At 54.3% G+C, this 26,745-nt stretch overlaps 1 protein-coding gene across 8 annotated transcripts; it reads right to left on the bottom strand.

Annotated features, from left to right (window-relative positions):
- Window positions 1-1,170: 1,170 nt before the first annotated feature.
- Window positions 1,171-26,291, bottom strand: CATSPERG (cation channel sperm associated auxiliary subunit gamma). 8 transcript variants are annotated; one of them, XM_047835602.1, is made up of 29 exons: window positions 26,170-26,291; window positions 24,838-25,121; window positions 24,697-24,750; window positions 21,036-21,351; window positions 20,654-20,780; window positions 20,398-20,470; window positions 19,103-19,258; window positions 16,893-17,064; window positions 15,006-15,143; window positions 13,937-13,996; window positions 13,619-13,738; window positions 13,044-13,094; window positions 12,808-12,937; window positions 12,187-12,298; window positions 11,057-11,215; window positions 10,856-10,968; window positions 9,879-10,092; window positions 9,517-9,576; window positions 9,236-9,434; window positions 9,010-9,131; window positions 8,805-8,885; window positions 8,658-8,714; window positions 3,992-4,148; window positions 3,725-3,788; window positions 3,468-3,563; window positions 3,080-3,169; window positions 1,966-2,058; window positions 1,777-1,876; window positions 1,171-1,694 (listed from the first exon to the last, which is right to left on the bottom strand). In XM_047835602.1, the coding sequence occupies exons 2-29, from the start codon at window positions 25,090-25,092 to the stop codon at window positions 1,410-1,412; spliced, it is 3,654 nt and encodes a 1,217-aa protein (XP_047691558.1). In that variant the 5' UTR covers window positions 25,093-25,121; window positions 26,170-26,291; the 3' UTR covers window positions 1,171-1,409. The 8 variants fall into 8 exon arrangements, 5 of the variants coding, with proteins under 5 accessions (XP_047691558.1, XP_047691555.1, XP_047691556.1 ...); XM_047835599.1 differs by having other exon boundaries at window positions 21,036-21,180; window positions 25,758-26,229; XM_047835600.1 differs by having other exon boundaries at window positions 9,055-9,131; window positions 21,036-21,180; window positions 25,758-26,229.
- Window positions 26,292-26,745: the final 454 nt, after the last annotated feature.

Genomic DNA, 26,745 nt, shown 5'->3' with positions numbered 1-26,745 from the left:
TTCTGGGCATCTCTCCCACCTGCCACCTCCTCACCACCCTACACCAGGCTTTGGTCTGGCCCCATCCTCTTCTGCCCAGGTCTCTGGACTACTGCCTCCCTGGGATCTCTGCTCCAGTCTGAGCTGTCCTCTACAGGAGTATCTTTCTACATCTAACCATATCCTTTGGCCTTTCAGCTCTGAGTACTCCCCTGATAATTTCCAAGCTCCAAAACATGACCTCAGTGGCCTTGCCTGCTCTGGAGCTATGCTGTCTCATCACGGACAAGCTGGTCCAGCTGTCTGCCCTAATGCCCCTCAGAGTATGCGTCCCCTGGGCCTCTACTCCCAGACAGGGGAGTAGAGGGGTATGGTCAGAGAGCCTCCATAGTCACTTCACCCAAGATCTCTGGGGAAGCTGACATTGAGCTTGTTAGGTGGACAGGGGGTAGAGTACAAGGTGCACGTTGTTTTCTTGGGTTTTTTGGCTTTTGGTGTTTTGCCTTTTGGTCTTTTCCCTTCTTGATAGCGCATTTTCCTTACAAGGACTGTCCTTCCTCACACTTAATCAAGAGGTTAGGGTGGGACTGCCCTCAGCTCCAGGGGTGGGCTCCAATTGGCTTAAACCTCTGGCAGCCTGAGTAGTAAAGTGGTAAGCTCAGGACCCACCCCCATCCAATCTGAGTGACTGACTGGGACTTGCCTAGGAATGTTGGGCTCCACCCCCTTCTTCCTCTGGACAATAAAATATGCAGATGTGCAGCCTCAGACTGTGAGGGGGGCGAGCCTGAGGTTAGAGACCATACTCAGAGAAGGGAAGGTCAGGGAAAGCTACAGAGAAATGGAACCAGAGTCCTATAGACGTTGAACTGACATCAAACTGACCTGAAGCCTATATTATTAGAACCCATAAATTACCATTTCTATGTAGGCCATCTGAGTGAAATTTTTGCTACTTGCAACTAAATCAAAAATCCTAACCTCTCCAGAGTGCCCTCCTTAAGCTAGACACTAAATAGAGATTGGAATTCAAAAGATTTAATGATCAGCACTAAACCTGGGCACTGAACAATCAGAACATATGCAAGCCATAGCAACACGCCTGGGTCACAGAAGACCTTGCTGGAGAGTAGGGAGGTTGCGGGCCTCCCGAGGAGGGGCGGAGTCGACAGGCACACACAGAAGCCGCTATTTACCAGGTGGCCCAGAAGGATTTTGACTTTAATGACCTATATGGCTGTGTGGTACAAACTAACTGAACGTGAGTCCTTACAAGGGCCCACGGCTAATCCTGAAACGAGGATTTAGGTCTGAAGAAGTGAAAGTTGACGCAAAACAAAAAAGGGCCTGGGATGGGTGATAGATGCATTTCCAAGGTGGCCCAGGAAGTGAGGGAAGAGCACGGGTGGAGATGGGGGCAGGCAAGCGGCTCAGGTAACCAACGGCTTCTTCTTCCAGGTTTGCTCAGGTGCACGCTGGTTCGCCTCTGCCACTTTGGAACTGTCACTGGAGCCGACTCTGGAGCTGACCGTGGATCTGGTCTCAGATGTCCCACTGCAATTTCTAGAAGGGGAAGTGTAGGTGTAGTAGGACTCTGACATGATGATGTTGTTGATCTTCCAGCGGAGGCTGTTCCAGGCCTTCACCATAACAGGCAACAGGAGGCAGAAGATGATGTAGAGGGTCACCAGACCGATGAACACACTGGATGACACCTGCAGACGCCGCACGACAGGCTTGGCTGGGCGGCCTCAGAGCCCCATTCCCCCAGCAGGGCAGCTCCTCGCAGCCACTCACCACGAGGATGAAGAAGGCCCGCTTGGCACTGAGTGGCAGACCGTGGATGTGCAGCAGGAAGATGAGCTGGTAGTCACAGTATGTGCTCTTGTCCACGCCTCTGCGGGGGCATGGGGTTCAGGCCTGGGGGAGGACTCGGGCACCCCATAGGAAGCCCCCAAGTCTCGCTGGGACACATGCCTGGCTCACCTGTTGCTCACCAGCACCTTGAAGAAGAACTCAGGGGCGAAGATGGTATGGGGAATGGTGTCATAGCATGGGGAGTTCTCCAGACACAGCCACCTGGGGACCCGAGTTCAGGCAACATGCGACACAAATCATGCTTAGCACAGGCCAACCTCTGATTCCTCCCTCCAGCCCACAAACTCTGGGTGAGCACCAGAGAGGTGCGACCTCATTCCTTCTTCCTTGATTCGCTCCTTCATTCGTTCATCCAAGAAGACTGACTCCGTGCCTACCACGTGACAGGCTGTTGACTCGCTCATTTCCTCCTGTCTTAACGTCTCCATCTGTGATTCCTCCATTAGTGTATGGATGGCGTATCTATCATGTGCCAAGGCCTCGTTTATTCCTTGCTGCTCTCATTCCTTCATCCCACAAATATACCTTGAGTGCCTACTGGGCACAAAGTCACATCTCCGTTCATTTATTCTTTCCTTTATTCATTTATTCGATAAATGCAAGTTGAATACTGACTAGGGGAAAGTTGTGGCTCCACTCATTCATTCGCTTCCCTCATTTGCTCATGGCACCATTTTCTTCCTTTCACTGAATCAAAAATCGTTGTTGAGTCCCTATCTACTAATCTGTCCCTCCATTGTTTTCCTCATTCATCATGACCGCCATTCAAATCCCAATACATGCCCACCATGACTGAATGAATGAATTTGCTCATTGTCTCATTCAACAAATACTGTTTAGTCTTATCAGGACCTGGACCTATGAGGGAGACAGACCACCCCAGAGACAGTGACAGCCGAGAGGGGTCAGGTTCAGATGGGGCAGGCACAAGCAGAGACGTGAGGGTGAGAAGGGGGAAATACAGGAGGACGTGGGAGCCAACACCCCCTTCAGAATGGTCAGAAAAGCCCCCCACCTCCCATGAAGGGACATCTGAACTAAGGCCTGAAGAAAGAGTAAGAGGGCCCAGCACTGCAGACAGTCAGCCCCATTTGAGGAACACGAAGACGGTCAGCCGGGCTTGAGGCTCAAAAGATCTCCCAGAGGCAGAAGGGATGCACAGCCCAGGCAGATTCTGGGCAGGTGGGGGATAAAGGGACCAGCAGCCAGGCCGTGGACTCACTCGATGCCCAAGCTCTGATGGGACATGATGTTAAAGGCCGAGTCCTTGGTGGTCGTTGTGTTCTTGGTGGTCCAGATGAGGCTGTGAGTCCTGTGCAGGACCGTGTAACCTTAGTTGGGGAGGGGGGCGGGGAGAGGGGAGCCCCGTCTCCCCGCAGGTGCAGAGAGAGGCTGGCTCTGTCAGCGGTGGAGGGAAGGGGTAGGGGGAGCCTCAGGGGGCGGGGCCTCACGAAGTGGGGTGGGCGGGGCAAGCATAGGAGCCTGCTCCTGGGGCAGGGCCCCAGACACCGAGGTAGGTGGTGCTCGCAGCAAGGGTGAGGTCTGTGGCTGGGAAGCAAGAGAGGTCTGCAGGAGGAGGGCGGTTATGGGCCCCGGCCCACAGGAATTACTTGTCCAAGGGGCTGTTGAAGCGGTAAATCTCCTCCTCGCTGTATTCCCTGATGGTGTCCAGGGTGGGCCCGCCGCCTACCACCTTCAGCACATAGCTGCCAGGTCAAGAGGTGCGGGGACTGGCTTCGGTGTCCGGAGTCCTGCGTCACCTCTACCATCCAGCCAGCACTCTGTCCCCCTACCCACTCCCACCCCCACCCCAACCCCCCCACCCCCCCGCAACGCCCGTCAGTCGCTGGCTTGGCTATGTCTTTACCTGCCCTGAAAACTGCCCGAATCTCCCGTCACCAAGTCTTGGATCAAGAAGAAAGGGTAGAAGACTGTGGGGTCGGAGGGAGACCAGGAGGCGAAGAAATTAGCTTTTGGCCGGAGAAGTGCAGGATGGAGGGGAGGAAGGAGAGAGGAGAGGACCAAGGGGAGGAGCGGAGGAGGAGTGAGGAGGTGAGCAAGCAGTGAGGGAAGGCGGCCGAGTGCTGGGGACAGAGGACAGTGAACAAATGAGGCGAGGGGACTGGACACGCACCATCACGAAAGAGGAAGCAGGGCATCTCGGGGTCCACCCTCACGCAGTCAAAGTAGTGTTTGTTCTGCAGACGATTGTACTGCAGGGTGTAGGTGATGTCGAAGGCCAGGCGCTTGCCCGGAGGGCAGCCGATAAGCACTGGGACCATCAAGTTGCCCTAAGTGGGAGCAGAACGGCCCTGGGGAGGGGGGACCGGTGGGGGGGGGGCAGCTGGACGGGGAGGACACCCTCCCCCCCCCCCCACAGGACCACTGCCTGCCAGGCTCACCCTCACCATTGCCATTTGATCGTTATTATTATTAAAACAATACTCTAATAACTGCAAAAGTTTATGTAGTTCTTACTGTGTACAAGGCACCGGGTGATGTTCCCAGCACTTCGAACTCAAATTCAACCCTCAAAACAAGCCTGGCATGGTGGAGTATTAATATCTCCATTTCAGAGATGGCAAAAGTGAGGCACAGAGAGGTCAAGCCATTTATTCCTCACCCAAAGCTAGGCCTGTGATGGTAGAGATGGAATGGGAACTGAGACAGGTTGGTTCCGGCTGCCTCCAGCAAAAGACGCGCAAAACCACTAACACCCATACCTGTGGAGCGGCCAACCCCTAGGCGGACTGCACCGGGCTCAGGCTGGGCCTGAATTCTCATAAAAGAGAACGGGGAGGAGCCTGGGATATATGAGGGAAGCGGAGCCCAAGATGGGGGTCAGGGGTCAGGGAATTCCTATGACGTTGTCTTCAGAATGAACAGCCTCTGGCCCATTTCGGGGGTAGGGTCCAAGGGTTCTATCCAAGCGCCAAAGGGACATGGGCATCCAAAGACTGTGGCCTGGGCTTGACAGTGACTGGAGAGGGGTTGGTGGCCATAGAGGAAGCAGCACTTCCCATGCTAGGCCTGGGCCCAAGATTTTACCGCTCTCAGCCACTCACTCACTGGGAGGTCTAATGGGCATCTCAGATTCAGTTTATCCACAACCCATCTTTGTTAATGGTACCTCATCCCTCCATGTTCAGGCTAAAATCTTGTCCTAGAAACCTCTCTCTCTCTCTCTCTCTTACCCTTATACCATCCAGACGTCCAAAATGCTAATCTCCCCCATGCTCCCTGCCTGCTTGTTTCCCCCTAACCATTCGTCACTTCTGACACACAATATCTTTTGTTTCTCTTCCTTATTGTCTGGCTTTCTGCTGTGGGTTGAACTGTGTGTCCCAAAAAGATATGTTGAACTCCTGATCTGGTGCTTGCCGGGGGGACCTAATTTGGGATAGGGTCTTTACAGGTGTAATCAAGTTAAGATGAGGTTACATCAGATTAGGCTGGGCCCTAATCCAAAGATCAGCATCCTTATAAGAAGAGGGAAATTTAGGGGCGCCTGGGTGGCTCAGTCAGTTGAGCCTCCAACTCTTGATCTCAGCTCAAGTCATGATCTCTCGGTTTGTGAGCTCGAGCTCCACGTTGGACTCTGCCCTGACAGTGGGGAAGCTGCTTGGGGTTCTCTCTCTCCCTCGACTTTTGCCCCTCCCACACACATGCACACGCGCGCGCACACACACACACACACACACACACACACACGCACAAACACACACACACACATACTCTCTCTCTCTCTCTCTCTCTCTCTCAAAAAGAGAGAATAAACTTTTTCAAAAAGTTAAAAAAAAAAGAAGCAGAAGAAGAAGGAAATTTGGATGCAGGCACACAAGGAAAATGCCTTGTGAAGACAGAGGCAGAGAGGGAAGTGATGTATCTAGAAGCCAAGGATTGCCAACAGCCACCAGAAGCCAGGAGAGAGGCCATGCAAACAGAGACTCCCTTGGAACCTCCAGAGGAAACCAACCCTCATTTCACACTTCTGGCCTCCAGAACTGGGACAGAATAAGCACTCCAACTTGTGGTAATTTGTTACGGCAGCCCCAGGAAACAAATACACTTTCCCTCGCCAGAACACGAGCTTCACAACGCCGGGAATTCTGTTTTGTTCACGGCTCTAATTCCAGCACCTAAAACAATGCTGGCATGTGGTGGGCACTCAGCCAGCACCAGTGGAAGGAATGCATAAGCTCTGTGTGCACCAAGTGAAATCTATTCCCAGTCTACCCCCTTGACGCCAGCCTGTTCCCCCATGGAGGGAGGCCCGTCTCTGGGGCCTGCTGAGAGATGCTCCCAGCCTTTATTCATCCAGCCAAATTTGATTGAGCACCTAGTTTTTTATGTTTATTTATTTTTGAGAGAGAGACAGAGCACGAGTGGGGGAGGGGCAGACAGAGAGGGAGACACAGAACCCGAAGCAGGCTCCGGGCTCTGAGCCGTCAGCACAGAGCCCAACGTGGGGCTCGAACTCATGAGCCGTGAGATCATGACCTGAGATCATGACCTGAGCCAAAGTCGGATGCTTAACCGACTGAGCCACCCAGGCGCCCCAATTGAGCACCTATTATGTGCAAATTAATTTGTTCTTTCCTTCATCCAACATATTTACAGGTCAGGGAGCCACAGTTCATCAATTAGCTTCCTTCAGTCTCCATTTTTTTCCCCAGCATTGGGAGCCAGAGAGAGGCTCCAAGACTTCCAAATACACACCCTGTGGAGGGCCTGGCTGGCTCAGTAGGTTGAAAGCGGCTGACTCTTGGTTTTGGCTCAGCTCATAACCTCACGATTAATGAGTTCGAGCCCCTCATTGGGCTCCATGCTGATAGTGCAGAGCCTGCTTGGGATTCTCTCTCTCTCCCTCTCTCTCTCTCTCAAAATAAATAATATTCTGTTAAAAAAAGTACTGATAGGTTTTCTTTAAACTTTAATTTTTAGATGGGTAACATGGTCACATGGACACACACACACACACAGTGAAAAGTTTCACTTCCATTCCTGTTCCCCAACTGTCCTCCCTCTCCTCCATCCCCAGGGGAGCAAACCACTATAAGGACTTTCTCATTTATTTTCCCACTTTCTTCATGCAAATAAAAGCCAGTGTGAATATATGCTCTCAGTCAACCTCCTCCAGTTTATACAAACTGTTCTGTACCCTGCTTTTTTCTCTTAAGACTAAAAACACCTTGGGGTGGCTGGGTGGCTCAGTTGGTTGAGCATCGGACTTCAGTTCAGGTCACGATCTCATGGTTGTGTGAGTTCCAGCCCCGCATCCAGCTCACTGCTGTTAGCAAAGAACCCTTCGGATCCTCTGTCCCCCCACTCTCTGCCCCTCCCCTGCTTGTGCTCGCTGTCTCTCTCTCTCTCAAAAATAAATAAAACATAAAAAAAAGAATAAAATATGTTTTGGAGACTATGCCGTATCAGTATATGGAGATCTTTGTTCCCCCGCCCCCCAACTTTTTTTTTTTTACAGCTGCATAGTTTTCCATTGCATGAATGAACGCTGATTTATTTAACCACTTCCCTATTAGTGGACATTTAGGTTGTTTCCAACCTTTTGCTGTAACAGTATGTTACAGATTAGATTCCCAGAAGGAATCTGTTGGGTCAAAAATAAGGACCTTAACTTTGACCTTCTGGGGTTATGATAAAGAGGAAAATAATGCATATCACTCAGGATATCAGGAAACACTTATTGGATGCTGAGGTCAGCCACTCCTCCCTGCTCTCCTCCCTCCCTGCAAAGGAGTTGGGGGCTATTACAACCTTTTTTTCATTATTAAAATTTTTAAAGTTTATTTCTTTATTTTGAGAGAGAGAGAGCATGAGCAGGGCAGGGGCAGAGAGAGAAGGAAAGAGAGAATCCCAAGTAAGCTCTGAGCTGTCAGCACGGACCCTGAGGTGGGGCTCAAACTCACAAACCGTGAGTCCTGACCTGAGCGGCAATCAAGAGCTGGATGCTCAGGTCATGATCTCGCGGTCTGTGGGTTCGAGCCCCACGTCGGGCTCTGTGCTGACAGCTCAGAGCCTGGAGCCTGCTTCGGATTCTGCGTCTCCCGCTATCTCTGACCCTCCCCTACTCATGCTCTGTCTCTCTCAAATAATAAACATTAAAAAAATTAAAATAAAAAAGAGTTGGATGCGTAACTGGCTGGGCCACCCAGGCACCCCTACAACCCCCATTTCCTGTCCTGGGCCATACCAAGCCAGGAGGGAGGAGCAGCAAGTCTGTCTGCTGGTGAGTGGGCAAGGAAGTGGGTGAGAAGAAGCATCTGGGTGAGGTCCCTCCTTTACCACTTACTAGCTCCTTGGGTTACTCTGAGCAGATGTTTGCACATCTCTGAGCCTCAGTGTCTGTCTCTGTGCAAAAGGGACACTGCATGTGTGAGCAAGCGAGGAACTAAGGACCCCATGGAGTGAAGAACGTACACGTGAGTGGGGAAATGAAGAGTCACATGTGAAAGAAGGGCCAAGCTGGCTCACATGACTCCTTTGTGCCATTTGGGAACAAAAGTCCTGTGTCGCAGATGCTTTATTGCCCCCTGCAGAAAAATATTAGAAGGAACATACAAGCCTGGGTGCAATCTATACAACCACAAAGGCAGCCCTTTCTGCAAACATGAGTGGATGAAAAGAGTGAGTGGATGTGTGGGTGGCTGAATGAACGAAAAGGAAGAAATTATGAATGCATCAGTGGGACTTCCCAGGGGAGACTCAGAATCAGTCCTGTTGGGTCTCGACCCAATCCCTTCCCTCCTAGCACAGGACCCAGTACTCCCAAAGTCCAATACTTGCATGCGGGGTCCCTGGTGTGTGTTCTGGAAGCAATGTCCGACCGCGCCCGCCACCTGTGGGTAAGAGCCGGTGATGATGGTGGGCCCCGCGGGCTCGGTCTTTTCCCTCCTCCCGTATCCCTCCCCTCCAGACTTGGACCGAACCTTGAGCAACATGGAGGTCTCCAAGAGGTGATGTCCACTAAGGCCCTGGTCAAAGCAAGACCTTTTATCACTGAGCGTAACCTGGGGTTGGGGGCAGAAATGAAGGCGTCAACAACCCTGCCCGAGGACCCGGGGACGGTTCGAAAGGTGCCCGGCGCCGGTCGCTCCGCCCCCACCTCGGCACGCCCTCCCCGCGTAGTCTCACCCGGAAAAGCACCGAGTTGCGGTTAATGAGGAACTTCTGTCTCACCACCGCCTCAATGCAGCCCGGGTCGGCCAGCACCACGCCCAGATCCACCGTGCTCTTCAGCTCTTCCGAGGTGAGCACTGCAAGCACCGGGAGGGGTTAGGGCCTCGCCCCGCCCCCAGACCCCGCCCCCTGGGCTCGCAGACCCCGCCCCTCGAGCTCCACTCCGGCCTCCGCCACAGACCGCGCTCGGGTGTGAACTCCAGCGACTGCTCCCCGACTCTCAGGAAGACGGAGAAGACGTAGCTGGTGCCCTTGTCCAGGAAGATGCGCTCGGGCAGCTCGTAGTCGGCCTTGAGGTCGTAGATCTTCTCGTAGCTGGCCATGTCAATGTACACGTTCCCCGGGCTCTGCGAGTTGCTCGCCAGATAGAAGTAGTAATCCTGGAGGACCGGATGTGGGGCAAAATCAGACCCGGACGGCGGACACCGCCCCCACCCCCGACTCCCAGCCCTCTCCACGCACCTGGTCCTGTTTCTTGTTCGACCAGCGCCAGGTGGAGTCGTGCACCGGGTCGGCGTACGGCTGCGGGGACGACCGGCACCGTGAGCGGGGGCAGCGGTCCCCAGGCAGGCGGCACGCCGGCCGCTAACCCAAAGCCGAAGCTCACAGCCCCTGGCCTGCCCCCGAGCCCTACGTCCAACGCCGCAGCCACACTCCTAAAGCCACCTCTCCGAGGCCCTGCTCGCCCGCTCCCCCTGCCCCCTTAGCCTCAGACTCCCCCAGGCGGTTCCAGCCTCCACAGCCGTTCTCGAGCCACGCAGCCCTTGCTTTCTAAGCCTCCTCACCCCGCCTCGGACCAGACCCGGCCCCCGCCAGGCGTCCACCTTGTGGTACTCGGAGTGCAGACAAAGCAGGTAATAGACGAGCCCCTGGTAGACTGCGAGCGAGTTCTCGCTGTGGAAGCCGGAGGGCTCCACGACGCGCGGCGGACGCGCCCGGTAGCGCTCCTGGCGCGAGTAGACTTGCGGGTTGGGCAGGTCCCGCAGGCGCATCACCGAGAACGGACAGAAGTTGGTGAAGGAGAGCGTCAGGTGGCTCCTGGGTGGCGGGGGGGGGGGGGGGGACGGGGGGGAGGGGGCGGCTGACTTTTCCGCGAGCCCCCCAGGTCCGCCTCCCATCTCTGCGCTGCCATCCGGGTCTAATCCAGCCCTGACCCTCCTGCTCAGCCTCAGCCTTAACCCCCCGGTGCCCCTGGACAAATTCTCCGGGACGTCCCTGGGTCCCTCAGGCGGGCGTTCTGGACCTTCTCCTAGACCTCCTCCCCATTCCCAACTCAAGCCTTCTTCCACCTCCTTTCTCCCTGACCCCTTTCCCAGCTGCCTCCCCGGCTCCTCTCAGGTGACCAGATAGATCATTATTGAATGCAGTTGCATCTGGCCATGCAGTCCCTCCTTTTAGTCCCATCATGGTTCCCCAGGACCCTCCCTGTGACCACCAGGCTCACCTTGTCCACCCTGCCACCAGCACCGCACTCTGCACTGTACTTTCTCTCCGTCTTCAACGCCCAGCCTCCTTTCCTCCTCAGGGCCTTTGCACATGTGGCCCCTCCTGCCTGGAACCCCTTCTCCATCGTGTCCCCTGGCTAACTCTTCCTCACCCTCTAGCTCACAGCTCCTGTACCTCTTCCTCCTTGAAGCTCTCCCTGATGCTCCCACCGCCCTCAGTCTCAGTCAGGCCCCTCCTTGGAGCCTCCAGCGACCCTAAGCTCCCCCATCACCGCCCTGGGGGTGGCTCCCTCTCTCTCCTGGAATAGGGGCTTTGTGTGGGCCGCACCCAGCTCTGTGGTCCAATATCTTCTCACCCTTGCCGCTCAAAGAAGTAGTGATTACTGAGCTGCTGGTACATCAAGAGCTGCTCCACGGGCACATGCCTCTTGACAAGCTGGCCCTGCTGGTTTTTCATCAGATACACTAGCTGCAGCAGGAAGGCAGGGCCGGGTAAGCTGGTGTCAGCCAGCCGCCCTGAGGCTCCCCATGTTCCCACGTGACCCCCCACCTGGCACCTGGTACAGCTTGGTGTCTTCGTAGAAGAGGGTGACCATGGTCTCATTGGGGGTGTAGACGGAGGACTGGTGCATCACCTGTAGGTTGATGTGCACCTCCCAGCCCCTGGATGGGAACAGCTTGTACATCCGGTAGCTGCCTTCCAGGAGGTACCAGATCTGGGGTGCGACAGCCAGGTGGGTATGTGTGAGGGCCGCGGGGACCTCTGGCCCCACCTCTCCGCCCAGCGTGGTGGCCCCATTCTCTGGGGGTGAGGCCAGGTAAGCTCGCATACCTTCTCTCTATAATGCCATCTCGACTTCCCACAACCCAGCCACCCCTGCTTCCAGCCCCCGCTCGCCATAACTGTCTCCAGCGTTTCGTTGGCTGGAGTGGCTCTGACTTGAAACTGAAGCGTTCCTAATGTATACACCCCTGCAGGCCAGGGTTCCTAGGGGCAAGCCCTATTTTCTCCTCATTCTGCACCCTCCAGGGACCCACCATCCCCTTGGCCTCAGTTTCCCATCTCCGCACTGATACCCACACCCCCAACACATTTGACTCTAGACCTCATCCCCTTCTGAGACTCAGCCTGGAGGAGTCCGTCCAACATTAAGGATGTCCCTCCTCCACGCAGCCTCCTCTTTGAAGCCCTCCTAGGTACACACACACACACACACACACACACACACACACAGATTGAATTGGAAGCTGGGCCCCACCCCCTTTCTGAACATCTGTCCTGAGATACTATCTTCCCCACTGCAGCCCTGCCTCCCCTGAATCGTTACTTTCTGGGAAACACTCTGTCTTCCCAGTTGGCCTGTGACCCTTGAGGGCAAGTCCACGGCTGACCCAGTCACCACTGTATCCTTGGCGCTGGGTCAGGCATACAGTGAGCACTCAATATTTATGAGATGAACCACATGATGGAATGAAAGAGGGCCCTCTGTGGAAATCAGATCAGGACTCCGAGTCTTTAACTCTGCTGAAAGACTTTGGAAGAAAACACCACTTCTCTTTGAGTTCCAGGGTCCTCAGCTGCCCTTCTGTGGGATCCCTGAGGACACTTCCTCCCCTGAACCCTTTTCCCCTGACAGAGGGAGAAGGGAGACCGCTGGGGTTTGGGGAGAGGAGCAGGGTACCCCACCTCCTCAGTCTCTGTGACAATAGCCATGTCCCCATGGAACGAGTTGACCAGGTACTTAATGGACTGCTCCTTGGGGAAGTCCGCCAGGTAGATGAAGTTTTCATAGTTATAGCTGTGGGGGCAGAGACGGGAGCGAGGGACACCCAGGCGAGGCCCCTGGAGGATATCTGCTTCCCCCAACTCCAGGCCTAACATGACCCGAGAACTGTCTACTCAGCTCTCTGCCAGCCTCAGGAGAACACGCAAGGAAGTCTGGGATTCCAGGTCCTGCTCCCAAGCCTCTGGTGACCCGCCCATCTGGAGACAGGAGCATTTGGCCCATCCAGCGGTTTGCCAACAGCCCCTAAGTTCCTGAGGGGTGCAACGTGTCCGAACCTTCCCCCCAGACAGTGCCTTTCACACAGCGTGGGTCCTTAACATCAGGTTTCATTTAAGAAAGGCCTCTCAGGTCTTTAAAATATCAGCTTCCCCATCCTAGCCCTAACCACCCCCGCAGCCCGTGTTTCCCCCATCCCAATCCCGGTAACTTCTGAATTTAGGCATGCTCTGACATCTTGATGGCTTCAGAAAGGACCCCCGCCCTAACGGGGCTGAGAAGGCAGAATACGTCCGGCCTCGTACCTCTGCAGGAGGAAGTTGCCCCAGATATACAGCAGGTTGCTATACTGGTTGTAGAACATGCCCTTGGGTACCATCAGGAAGGTGGTATGAGACTCTGTCCCTAGGAGCATCAGAAACTCCAGGCCCCTAGCTGGCCGGGGAGAGGCAGAGTGGACACAGCAGTGAGGGGAGGGCCATCCGGGTCCCTCCCGGCCCTCATCCACTTTTCAGGCCCCCCCTGCCTTCCCCCCTCCTACCGTCAGGGATGAATTCCGGGATGGTGTAGAGGATGGCCAGGTGATTACCGACTACAACCGGGGGAGAACACGGCAAAACCTCCTGAGGCTCTGAGCTTTCAAAACCTGAAACTGGGCAAGTCACCAGCCTCCCACCCCCTCCCAAAAGCCCTCCAGTGGCTTCTCATCTGGGCCTGCTAGCCCTTAGGGCTTCTTTAAATGCCTATGTCAGGGCACAGGACTTGCCTCCTCTGACTTCTTGGCTGGAAAGTACAGTGTGCAGCCTGCACAACTGTACCTGGCAGCCCTATTCTCTGTTCAGGTAAAATAAAATTACATCTCCTTATTGTGAAGCCACTGGGCCCTTTCAGATTTGACTTCTGCTCCCGTCTCCAATCTCCCGCCCTCCCTAGTCTCCCTCTGTTCCAGTCACATTGGTTTCCTCTGTTTCTCCATCCCCCCAGGTCTGTTCTCCACCACTACCCCTTACCCAGGCCCCGCTGTCTGCCTTAGCACGGATCCCACAGACCGGCAGGAGGTTCACAATCTGGGCTTCTGCCCCTTCCCACTCAGCCCCCCAACAGCATCCCAATTACCCAGGTCGTAGCTGACCACCTGGAAATACTTCTTGGTGGTGGGGTCTTCCATCTGCACCAGCAGCAGTAGATTGTAGTCTCCAGCAATGAACACGGCCCAAATTATGGAGCAGTTCATAACTGGGTAGGAGGGGGCCGGCTCAGAGCAGCCCTGGACCCGCCCCTCTCCCTGGTCTCCCTAACCCTCACCCCCTCCCTGTGACTCTCCACCCCTCCCAAGACACCGTTCTTCACACGGACCTCTCCCCCCCTTCCCTGCTCTGCCACACCCTCGATCCCCACACCCGCCCGCCGCAGAGGTCTCTGGGAGCTAGGTACCTTGTAACCCTTCGCACACAGACCGCTGCCGGGGCAGCAACTCGAAGGACACGCGGCCATCTGCGGAGCAGGGCAGGGCGGTGCTCAGGCCCTTCCCAGCCCATCCGGCATCCCACCACGCCAGGTCTCCAACCGTCCAGGGTGGCCTGGTGCCGGTGCCTCCGCCCCCTTTAGTCCTTGGGATTTCAGGGGGGCGGGTCTCACCCTGACCTGTCCCTCACTCACACCTGACCTACCAGAGTAGGTCTGTCTCTGGCCACAGTAACTGGCTCAGGTCCGGGCACGCACCCAGAACGGGCCAATCAGAGTGCACCCTGGATTCCTGCTAGAGCTAATGGAAGAGGCTGCTTTCATTCTTCTGGGGTGACTCCACCTGCGGGGACGTGTGAGCCCCAAGCTCCTGGGACCATCTTTAGCCCCCAGGAGAGGGGTAGCTACCTGAGAATGAGGCCAAATCTCAGGGTTCATAATAATAAACCCTTTTAGAGCAGCCACCATGTCCCTAACACTGTTCTCAGACCTTTACACACGCCAACTTATTTAATCTTTACATCAACCCAACGAGGCAGGTGCCAATATACTCCTTAGGCCCATTTTGCAGATGAGGAAAACGAGACCAAAAAGAGAGGTTAAGTCACCTGTCCAAAGCCACAGGTGACTTGGGTCGGGTGTGTTCAAGCGATCTCTCCCCAGACTTGTGCTGTAATCGCTGTGCTATGCTACCTTGCCAAGAGATAGAATCCTGATGACATACCCTGGGGGCCCCTGGATCTAGCCACGCCGGAAGTTGGACTCTAGTCTTTTCACTTAAGTCTACAAATTCTTTATGCCTAGACGATTTTTGGCTTGGGCTTCTGTCCTTTGAAGCCACACACGTCATGAAAGATACGTAACACACCCAAGTCCCACCCCTATAAATGCATGAACCCATTCCCACTCACAGGGACGACCTCCAGCCTGGGACCCCTCCTGAAGGCGCCTGGTGAGGGATGAGCGCTAGAGGTTGGAATTCTCACAGATGCCAGGGTATGGACTGGTCTCTCGGGCCGCCAGAGGCCCCAGCCCTTACCTGTGATGGTCCCAAAGTGGACGTAGCCTTCCCGCTTGCCAGTGGTGAGGGCCATGACGTACTCTGAGCCATTGCTATGGGCATGTACAGGGCACAGCTTCTTGATGCACTCGTTGGCCAACACACGAACCCAGCTCCCTGTGTGGGGCCAGCACGGAACCTCAGACCCATGTCTATAGACCTGGGACCTGACCCTCATCCATATTTCCACGGCCTTAATGGCTATTCCGTGCGGTGTCTGAGGGGCCCCTGGCATAGGGCCCAGTACCTTTGAGTAAATCCCTCTTGCTCATACTCTGTCCACGATGTATAGATTAGTCTAACCCCGCCCTCGTATTCCCCTGGCCAGAGCAGTGGGTTCAACTGAGCATGTGACCATGCCGGACAAATCAGAGACAGTCCTGGCTCGCAACAACTAACAAAGAGATGCTCTTTCCTGGAGCCCCTGAAAGGATAGAAGGCCACAGTTGTTAGGTGGAGGGGGGCAATCACCAAGGCTATCACAAGGAGGCTCCTGTTTAAGCTACAGTGAGCACCTAGATCCAATTGTACCTGAAATCAAGTGCACCTATCAAAGCCAAAAACACCCTCTTCTTCCTTCCTTCCTTCCTTCCTTCCTTCCTTCCTTCTTTCCTTCCTTCCTTTTCTTTCTTTCTTTCTTTCTTTCTTTCTTTCTTTCTTTCTTTCTTTCTTCTTTCAGTAGGCTTCATGCCCACCAGGGAGCACAACACAGGGCTTGAACTCACAACTGTGAGATCAAGACCTGAGCTGAGATCAAGTCAGACATATAATGGACTGAGCCACCCAGCAGCCCCAGCACCCCTTTCTTTGACTTAAGTCCATTTTAATTTGGTTCGTCCTACTGTCAATGTCCTAAGTGAGAGAGGGAGAAAAACGAAGCTGTTGGGAACGGGCCTTAACTAATGAAATGCAGGTTATAATACGAGTTTCTGTAACCCTATAAAGTGACATCCCTCACTTGGGGGGGAAAGCTGAGAAGAACTAGAAGGGTTTGGGTATCATTTAAAAGATAAGGCTGTGCTCGGATTCTGTGTCCCCCCCTCTCTCTGCCCCTCCCCCGCTCGCACTCTGTCTCTCTTCTCTCTCTCAAAAATAAATCAACGTTAAAAATAAATAAATAAAAGATAAGGCTGAATCAAAAGTCTCTCTTTTTCCTCGTGATCAGTCTCCTTCAGGCTTTTCCTCTGCAATTGCCTGTCCTACCTTCTCTCTGCCTTTCTGACCCTCCCGGCCTCTCTCCCATCCCCCAAATTTCTTTTAACCTTTTAAGTGTATTTATTTATTTTGAGAGAGAGACAAAGAGCACAAGCGGGGTAAGGGCAGAGAGAGAGGGAGACAGAGGACCTCAAGTGGACCCTGTGCTGACAGCAGAGAGCCCAACGAGGGGCTCGAACTCATGAACCGTGAGATAATGACCTGAGCTGAAGTGAGACATTTAATTGAGCCACCCAGGCACCTCCCCAACTTCTCTTTTGCTATGCATCTCTCTTGGCATGTCTTTCTCTGCCTTTCTGACACTCTGTGTGTGTGTGTGTGTGTGTGTGTGTGTGTGAGTGTGTGTGCACGCACATGTCTCTCTCTCTCTCTCTCTCTCTCTGCTCCCTTCTGTCCCTCTCACACCTCCCTCTACCCTCTGCTCGCTCACAGGTCCAGAGGAAAGCCTCACACCAGCATATAGAGGGTAGGAAAAAGCCATATAGGGTGGGTGGTGACCATTAAGGACCTTGGAAAGTCCTTCCAACGCCCCCCTCCCCACCCACGGCAATTCCAGTCCTGGGGGCATCCAGTGGATGGGTTCCCTGAGGCGCCCCCCCCGGGACTCCCACAGGCAGGACCCCTTTCCTGAGATGCCAGGGACCCCCTCACCACTGCCTTGGTTGCTCTCGTGGAGGGTGACATAGGTGCCCGTAAAGTAGTAGACGAGCTGGTTCTGCCGAATGAAGAGAGTGCTCTCGGTGGCGATGGCGTCATAGATGGTGGCAGTGAAACTGGCCTGAGGGCAGTAGAAGGAGCCTACCCAGCAACTGTCAATGTTCAACTGTGGGGGAGCGGAGTCAGAGTCAGCGGTGAGCAGGCCTGCCTCGGCTCCCCCCACCCCCATGGCCTGCCTTCAGGGGACACAGCTGCTCTGCAAACTGCCTGGGATGGACAGACACCTGCCCCCAGGGCTCCCTCCCTGCTCACCGTCAAGTAGTACCTTGTGGCTGCGCTTCCCTGACAAGGGTCGTGACCTGACAAGCAGGTGACCCAGGTCAGAGCCAACTGGGGCTCTGTGTTCTCCCCAGAGTTTGGCAGTGCACAACATACTCAACGGTGCAAAACAACCTCAGTCCCCCAGGTCACGGTCGGGGTTGCACCTATGTGGATCCCAAAGATCGCATGCTTGGCTCGGGGCACATGTGAAACAACCCTATTTTACCTTGAACACGGCTGGCTGTCGGGCTGACGCTATCTGAGCTCACTGACCAATCGCTAGCACTGGCGATGCTCACTAACGGTGGGAAAGCACCACCAGTGGAGCGTTGTTGCCTAAAAGGCTGAACTAGGGCGCCTGGGTGGCGCAGTCGGTTAAGCGTCCGACTTCAGCCAGGTCACGATCTCGCGGTCCGTGAGTTCGAGCCCCGCGTCGGGCTCTGGGCTGATGGCTCGGAGCCCGGAGCCTGTTTCCGATTCTGTGTCTCCCTCTCCCTCTGCCCCTCCCCCGTTCATGCGCTGTCTCTCTCTGTCCCAAAAATAAATAAACGTTCAAAAAAAGAAAATTAAAAAATAAAAAAATAAAAGGCTGAACTAAAATCCATCACGCTTCTAGAGCCCCACACCAGTTTCCGGGCAGAAACTATACGGGGCGTTAGGGACCGAATTGCGTCCCCACTCCCAATGTCTAACCCCGCCATGAAGGAGATAGTTAAGGTTCCCTGAGGTCACGAGGGTGGGCTCCTAATCCTCTGGGACTGGTCTCCCCTTGAGAAGAGGGAGAGACACCAGAGATCTCTCTGGTTGCTCTCGTGCGCACAGAGAGAAGGCCATATAAGCACTTGCTGCCAGCCGGGGAGAGGCCTCTCCTGGCACCTTGATCTTGGACTTCCAAGCCTCGGAAACGGTGAGAATATAAGTTCTTGTTTAAGCCCCATGGTCCGCGGTGTTGTTGTTTACGGCAGCCTGAGCCACACAGGGGCCAGAGGAGCAAGTGCATCCACTCCATGAAGAAGCCAGCGGCCAGATCCCATAGGATGAAAGCCCTGGGGCTTTCACTGCTTGAAAAGAAGGCGGTCGATGAGGGGAAGCGGGTGGAGCGGGATGCAGGCGTACAGGTGAGAAGAGGACAAGAGCCTTAACCAAATGCAGTGTGTTGGTTCAAACACTTGCTTCAAACAAACCAACAACACACCAACAACAAACCGACTCTCAAAAGACGTTTTTAGACGACACACAATGGCCAGACACAGGAGAAGGTGCTCGCCATCGCTCGCCATCGGGAAAATGCCAACCCAAACCACAAGGGTGCGGCCACTGTGGAAGACAGGACGGAGGGCCCCCCAAAAATGAAAAATAGAACTAGCCTATGATCCAGCAATTTGCCTACTGTTTACCCAGAGAAAATGAAACCACTAACTTGAAAAAATATACGCACCCTATGTTTTATTGTAGCATTATTTACTATAGCCAAGATATGGAAGAAGTCTGGGTCCGTTCCTAGATGAACAGATAAGGAAGACGTGGTACACACACACACACACACACACACACACAGGCATATGTGCGTGAAATATCACGCAGCCATAAAAAGATGAGACCTTGCCACTTGTGACAACATGGATGGACGTAGAGGGCATGATGCTTGGGTACGTGAGATCACTTGGCCCAGCGTCACACAGCCAGCGGGGAGCCGAGCCAGGATCTGGAGAGCCAGAGGGTCTGGCGGCAGAGGCTTGTGTCTTCCCTTCACGCTCTCTGCCTCTCGTGGGAGCTGCTATGGCTTCAGGGACTCTTTCCACAGCTCCGGGGCCCACTCTGGAAGGGCTGAGGCCCAGCACCTTCAAGAAGCCCCAGCCCAGCGCCTTCCCTGCACCACTCACCTCCACGAGAAAGAAGTCCGTGAAGCTGGTGTCAGTCAGCAGGACGGACTTCTCATCGGGAATGCCACCCAGGATGAGCACGGGTGTCTGGTCCACGGTGTGCCACAGGGGCCTCGACGGGACATTGATGAAGTACCGGGGTATCAGATTGAAGATCTGCCGGGGGAGGGGGGCGGGGGGCGGGAGGGCTGCTCAACACTCCGCCTACCCTCCATGGCTCCATCTCATTTAGGGTAAAAGCCAAAGTCCTCACCTGACCCATGAGGCCCCACACGAGTTGTCCCTGTCACCTCCCTGACGCCATCCACCACCGCTCTCCCCCTGGCTCGCTCTCTCCCAGCCACGTGGGCCTCCTCACTGCTTCTCAGGCTCACCGGGCACATGCTCACCTCCGAGCCTTTGCACTGGCTGCTCCCCGTATATGAAATGCTCTCCCCCAACTATCTACGTGCTTCCTTCCTCTCTTCCTCCGAGACTTTACTCAAATGTCCACCTTCTCAGTTGTGCCTTTCTTGACCATTCCATTAACCGTGCGATCCTTTCCTGCACAGACCTAATCCCCTTGCCTCTGAACGCTCTCCAGAGCACTTACCACCTTCTCATCTACTCTGGAATTTACTTGATTGCGTGTTTGCTATATGGTGTCTGTCTCTCCCCCTAGAATTTCAGCTCTATCTGGGTCTGTGTGTTCACCGAATGAACTGCTGAATGAATGAATGGATGGATGCACCATGATCAAGACTCTGGATGCAGGAGGGGCGCCTGGGTAGTTCAGTTGGTTAAGAGTCAGACTTCTGCTCAGGTCATGATCTCCCAGCGTGTGAGTTCAAGCCGCGCATCCAACTCGCTGCTGACAGCTCAGAGCCTGGAGCCTGCTTCAGATTCTGTGTCTCCCTCTCTCTCTGCTCCCCCCCCCCCCCCCATTCACACTCTGTCACTCTCAAAAATAAACGTTAAAAAAAAAAAAAATAAAAAGACTATGGGTGCAGGAGACAGGCAGACACAGTTTCAAGTCTCCTTCCATGTGCTGACAGACGTGGGCAAATGGTTCCATCCCTTTGGGTACTCAGTTTTCTCCTCTTCAAAATGGGTTTGTGAGAGTACCTTCCCTCCCGGAGTCATTGCGAAGACCGAAGGTGATTGCGTATTTAGTGGAGCACTCCACCTGGGGCCGGGCATAGAGTGAGCACTCTGTAAGTGGGGTCTCCCGCTTGTGTGGGAAGTAATTGGGGCCCCAGACTACTGTCTTTAACCCACGTTTTCTACCACGTTTCTCTACCACCTGGGCCCCTCACCTCGTTTCCCACAGTGAATTGGAGCGTGTTATCTTGCTGTTTCTGCAAGAAGCCGTTGATGTTCACATGAAACCTGGCAGCAGGGGTGGGGCAGGGCACAGGTGAGGGTTCCAGTTTCAGGGGCTCCTGCCATAGCTCACAACCACCTCCCTACCCTGCTCCCTCCCTTTGGTCTCCTCCTGGCTTCTTCGGGGATCTGGAGATTAGGAGGACCCTCCCAGAGTCTACCCGCTGCCCTGGACTCAGGAAAGGGCACCTTTTATTTTGAATGAAGGGCCCCAGGCCATTGCTGCTGACATCCACGTACATGACCACACTGCCGTTCTTGATGGGCATGGGCGTGTACCAGCTCATGGCACACACTTCCTCTGCGTTGCACCGCTCTGCTGGTAGGAAGTGGGCACTGAGGCTGCCGGGCCTCCCAGTGGCCCCCCACCAAGGCCGCAGACCACTGGGATCTCCCTGTAACTCCTCGTGTCCCTGCTCCAGGTCACAGACTCCACCGCGGCCCCCTAAAACCTCCATGCTCCCGCCAGGCCACGGGCCCCTCTGATGACATCAGCCTCCCTCTGACGCCCCCAGCAAGCTCCCCACACCCTTGCCAGGCCACGGCCCCTCCGGGTGCCCTCCAGGCTCACCTTTGCTGCGGAAGGGGGCTCCCTCCATCTGGATCTGTAGCTGCTCTATCTTCCAGCGATGGAAGTTGACTGGGGACTGGAAGGTCACCAGCACCAAGGGCTTCAGCCCTGTCAGGTGGCCTTTGCGGACCTGGGCCTCGGAGGACTGAGGGCAAGGTGGCCCCGCAAATGTGTCTTTAAGAGACGTTCTGGGTACCCCTGCCTTGAGCCCACCTTTAGCAGCCCATCTTCTCGGACTGGGTGGGAGAACAGTCTCCACCATGGGAAGGTCGGAGAACAAGGTGTAGGCCGTGTGCTGGGGAGGTGACAGACCAGGCTAGGAGACAGGCAGAGGGGCCAGGGGCCGTGAAGGGAGTCAGTAGGTGTTCCTGGAGGAGGTGAGGCCAGGGCCATCATCCTCAGACAGGACATGGATGTAGGAAACACTCAGAGAGTGGCGGCATGGGATGTGCACAAATGAGAAAGTGGGAATGAGCCTCCCTCACTCCAGGGGTCCCAGTCCCACCCTTGAGGCTTTAGCCCCCCTGCAGAAATCTGACTCTGCCATCCCCACCAGTCAGAGGATAGCCAGGTTTGGCGGCCGGGGCCTGTGGGTGAGGGGGGATGGGGCAGTTACACAGAAAGGAATGGGGGGGGGGGGTAGGAGGGGAAGGAGACAGTCAGGGCCAGCTCTTGGAAATGCCAGGACCCTCGCTGGGTGGAGAAAGGCAGTCAGGGCTTAGGGTGCAGAAGAAAGGACAGAAGGAGAAGGGTGTGCCAGGTGTGTGGACCAGCATGAACAAAGGCTTGGAGGCAGCCCCAAGAAAAAGGTGCATTCAAGACGCTGTGGGCGGGGGGTGGCCTATGAGACCAGGGAGAGAGACTTAATGGGTCCAGCCGCCTTTGCACAGCCCTTTATCCCGAGGAATGCCTCGGCCAGGGCCCTGTCAACCCTGCCAACGGTACCTGTCCCGGCCCTATCTCCGAGTTTTTCAACCACAGGGTAGCAGGTGCTGGTGAGGCAGGGATCTCCTGTCGGCAGTGACCCTGGTCCTGTCCACCCTCAACTCCTGCCTAGACCCTGAGTCAGCCTCCTCACTGTCTCCCTGCCCCTGCCCTGCCCACCCACCCCCACATAGCAGGAGGGAGCCTGGGAACGCTGGAGTCCCATCGGGCCCTCCTTTGCTCAGAACCTCCTCACGGGCTCCATCTCACTCAGAGTGGAAGCCGAGCCCTCCCTGTGATTCACGAGGCCCTCATCACCTCCTTGCCCCACCTTCTCCCACTGTCCCCTCACTCATGACTCCTCACACACAGCAACCTCTGTCCTTCTTCGGGGCCATCGCACTAGCCATTCCCCTGACCTGGGATATTTCCCCCAAGTCTCCGCATGGTCATCCTTTTCATCACTCAGGTCTCTGTTCAAGCCTCTTCAGAGACCTTCTCCAACCACCCCGTAACACCCTCCTTTCTAACATAGGACATTTTATTTTCTTCTTCACCCTGATGACTCTCCAGAAATTATCTTATGTATTTATTTGCCGATCGCTTCCCTGGTAGCCTGAATCCATAAGGAAAATCTAGCCATGTTGTTAATCATTATATCCCCCATGTTGTTTAAAAAAAAAAAAAAAAGAATCTGACTCATTGAAGGTGTTGAATGGCCAGATAAAAGTATTATTATCACACTTTTACAGATAAGGAGAGAAGATTCGTGGAGTAAAACTGCCCAGGGTCACACTCTACAAACTTGTTGCTAGCATTCACGGAGCCCTTTCTATGAACATAGCACTGCGCTCAGTGGCTGTCACATATTTAATCATTTTGTCGAGTGGGTATGATCATTATTGCATCCTTGTTAAGGACGAGGAAACTTTGGTACAGAGAAGTAAGTAATTTGCCAGAGATCACACAGTTATTAGGTCACAGAGCTGGGATTTGAACACGGGCAGCCCAGCTCTGGAGCCCACAGTATTAACTATCATGCTACACTTCCTCCAAGGAAATATTAAGTCAATGGCAGATTCAAACCCTGGCCTGCTGCCACCAAAACTTCGCTTCTAGGCCACAACCCTCCACTGTCCACAAAAAGCTTACTTGGGCCAAAACAATCTTGGAAAAGAACAACAAAGTTGGAGGACTCAAACCGCCTGATCTGAAAACTTACTACAAACCTACAGTAATCAAGACTATGTGATACTGGTATATGGACAGGCATACAGAGCAATGGAACAGAATTACACCCAGAAGTAAACCTTTACAGTTATGGTCAAGTGACTTCTGACAAGGGTGCCAAGACAATTCATTTATACATATGGTAGTGGGATAACTGGACATTCATGCAAAAGTTGGAACCCCTACCTCACACCATACACAAAAAGTAACACAAAATGGGTCAGAGACTTAAATGTAAGAGCTAAAACTCTTAGAACACGCGAGTAAATCTTCATGACCTAGGCATAGCCTTAGACAGCACCAAAAGCACAAACAACAAAAGAAAATACTGATAAATGGGACTTCATCAAGGTTAAAAACTTTGGTGCCATCTTATGGTATGTGAATTCTATCTCAATAAACATAAAACCTTTGTCCTTTAAAGGACACCATCAAGAAAGTAAAAAGGCAACCCACACAATGTGACAAAATGTTTACAAATCATACATCTGATAAGGAACTAGTATCCATAATACATAGAGAAAGTTTACGATGCGACAATAAAAAGACAAATAACCCAGGTTGGCACCGAATTTGAATAGATATTTCTCCAAAGAAGATAGAGAAGTGGCCAGTGAGCATAGGAAAAGATGTTCAACATCACTAGTTATGAGGGAAATGCAAATCAAAACCGCAATGAGATACCCCCTCACACCCACATCTTTTGGCTATAACCAAAAGATGAACAAGTGTTGGTGAAGATTTAGAGAGACTGGAACCCTCATACGTTGCTGATGGGAATGTAAAATGGTGCAGGGGCTTTGGAAAACAATCAGGCAGTTCCTCAGAAGTGAAACAGTTAACATTTGACCCAGCAAGAGAACTGAAAACATATGTCCACACAAAAACTTGTACCACACATCTTTATAACAGCATTATTCATAATTGCCAAAAAGATAGATAACTCAGATATCTATTGATTAATGGATAAACAAAATGTAGCACATCCTTACAATGAAATATTACTCGGCCATAGAAAGGAAATACTGATATATGCTACAGCATGGATGAGACTTGAAAACATGCGAGTGAAAGAAGCCAGATACAAAAGGCTGCCTATTGTACAACTCCGTTGACATTTAATGTCCAGAATAAGTAAATTCATAGGAACAGGAAGGAGATTAGTGGTCTCCAGAAGCTGGAGGAAAGGGGTACAGGGTTTCTTTTTAGGGTGATGAATGTGTTCTGGAATTAGATAATGGTAATGGTTGCACAACTTTGTTAATATGCTAAAAACTACTAAATTGCACACTTTAACTGTTGAATTTATGTGAGTTACATCTCGATTTTTTTAATGGCAAAAAAAACCCACCAAGCTTACTTGAGCACCTACTATGTGTCTGGTGGGATACTGGGAATCTTCTTGAATCCTTAGGGTCCCCAGGGTCTGGTGTGCCACCACTATTAAAATGTTACAGATTGGGGAAACTGAGCCCACACAGAATGAGTTCACCTCTGCTGCACTCACCTCTCCACCGCAGGAGTAGTTGATCTTTAGGTAGTATGGGAAGCCCAGGTATTTCTGCAAGAAGAGGTTGGGCAAATGTCCAGAGCCCAGTGGGGTGCGGATCCATGACCTCTCCCATTCACCTGACCCCAGTCCCCTCACCTCGTTCTGGTCGGTGGGTGCATCCACCAGCAGGCTGAACACACTGTCCAGCGTCTCCAGGGGCTCTAGATCAAAAAAGCGGTCGCTCCTGCCTTCCTCGCCTACCGCCTCGAACTTGATCAGAACAACGTGCCAGATACACTCCTGGATATCCTCCTTCGCCCACAGCCTCCCCGGTGCCAATAGCACCGCCAGTAGTGCCCACATGGCCCGCAGGACTCGGAGTTTCGGCCACGCGGGGCCAGCAGGGTACATCGCGGGGCAGCGCGCAACGTGGCTCGAACCTGGAGAATGGGGGGGTCAACACCCGCCAGCAAGACTGCGCCGGAAAGCCGTCTTCTGAGATGCTACCACGCTCCTGAGCTTCCCCTGGCGCTTGCTCCTGGCCCCACCTCTGCTCAGACTTCTGGCCCCACCCCTGCTCTTTCTCCTGGTCCCACCCCTGCTCTTTCTCCTGGTCCCACCCCTGCTCTTGCTCCTGGCCCCTCCCCTGCTCTTGCTTCTGGCCCCGCCCCTGCACTTGCTTCCTGCTCCGCTTCTATTCCAGACTTCGCCCCTGACCAAGGTGCTGTATCTGCTCCTATTCTGGATCCCACCTCTACTATTAGTCCAGGTCCCTCCTCTACTGTTGCTCCTGGACACGCCCCTGCTCCTGGTTTCGCCTCGCCTCCTCGCTTCACCCCTTAACCTCGCCCTGTGGTTGTTCTTTGCTCCGCCTCCGCTCTGCATCTGGCCCCTACTCTTCACCGGGTCTCGGTTACTGTTTCTGACTTTGTCTGTGCCCCACCTACTTTCTCCAGTCCTGCTGCTCCCTCTGGTCGTGCACCTGCACTTGCACTTGCACCTGGTTTCGCCCCCACTTTTTGCCCCGCCCCCCCACATCTCTTCGCATCTCCCCTTTCTCCTGGCCCGGGCCCTACCCTGGTACCGAGTCCTGTATCTAGCCTCTCCCTTCTCCGGATCCTCGGCCCAGACCTTCCCCACGCCCCGCCCCTTTCCCTGTCCCCGCCCCTTTTTCTCTCCTGGAGTTTGCTCCTCCCTCTGCTTCCCCGCCTTGTTGCGCCCCTGTTCCTCGACCCATCCTAGCTCTTCGACCCGTTCCTTATCGACCCGCCCTTTCCCCTGGTCCTTGGAGAGCTGTTCTTCTCGATCCTGCCCCTCGCCCCGCCCCCTCCTAAAGCCACGCCCACCCCCCTTAGAGACCCTCTCTTTGCCTTGGGATCTCTTCTCGCCACTGGCCTTCCCTTCGCCCCGCGCCTTCTCCTCGCCCTGCACCTTTTTCTCCTTCCACCCCGGCGCTACCTTGTCGGTCAGCACTTTCTCTATCCTCACCTTCCCCCCGAGACGCGACACCTTTTCACCCCACTCTCTCTTTTCACGACACTTTTCCATGCCCTGGACAGCGACCGGCTCTACGCCCCGCCTCTTGCAGCTTCGCCCCTACTCATCTCTCCGCTTCTGGGCTTAGCCTTTCCCTGCTCGTCGCCCCGCCCTTTCTCCGCCCCTCCCCTCCCCTCCGATGCTCGGTCCCAGGACTCCCCTCCCCTCGCTTTGCCTCTCCCCTTCTCGCCTCCCCCCTCCCTCCCCTTCTCTCCGCCCCCCGCCCCCCGCATCCCTCCCTGGGTTGGCCCCAGGCACCTCCCTCTTCTCCCCGCCCCGCGGTACCAGTCACTTAGTTAAAACCGGTCAACCGTCACTTGGCCGCTCCAGTCCCGCCCCTCTTGCCCGGTTTCAAAATGGCCGCCCACACTTCCACAACCTACTTCCGCCTTTCGGGAGACCTGCCGGCCCCACGCGCCTGTCTCCACGGTAACGCTTGTCCCAACCGGCGCCTACGATTTGGTGGCGCGGTGAGAGCTGGGCTCAATACCCTGGTGCACGGGGCCTGGGGGGCTGAGGATGCTAGAG

This window comes from Prionailurus viverrinus, chromosome E2, assembly GCF_022837055.1.
Source record: "Prionailurus viverrinus isolate Anna chromosome E2, UM_Priviv_1.0, whole genome shotgun sequence".
In the NCBI taxonomy this organism is placed as follows: domain Eukaryota; kingdom Metazoa; phylum Chordata; class Mammalia; order Carnivora; family Felidae; genus Prionailurus; species Prionailurus viverrinus.
The sequence above is the reverse complement of the archived record's forward strand: the minus strand, read 5'-3'. Positions and strand labels throughout refer to the sequence as shown.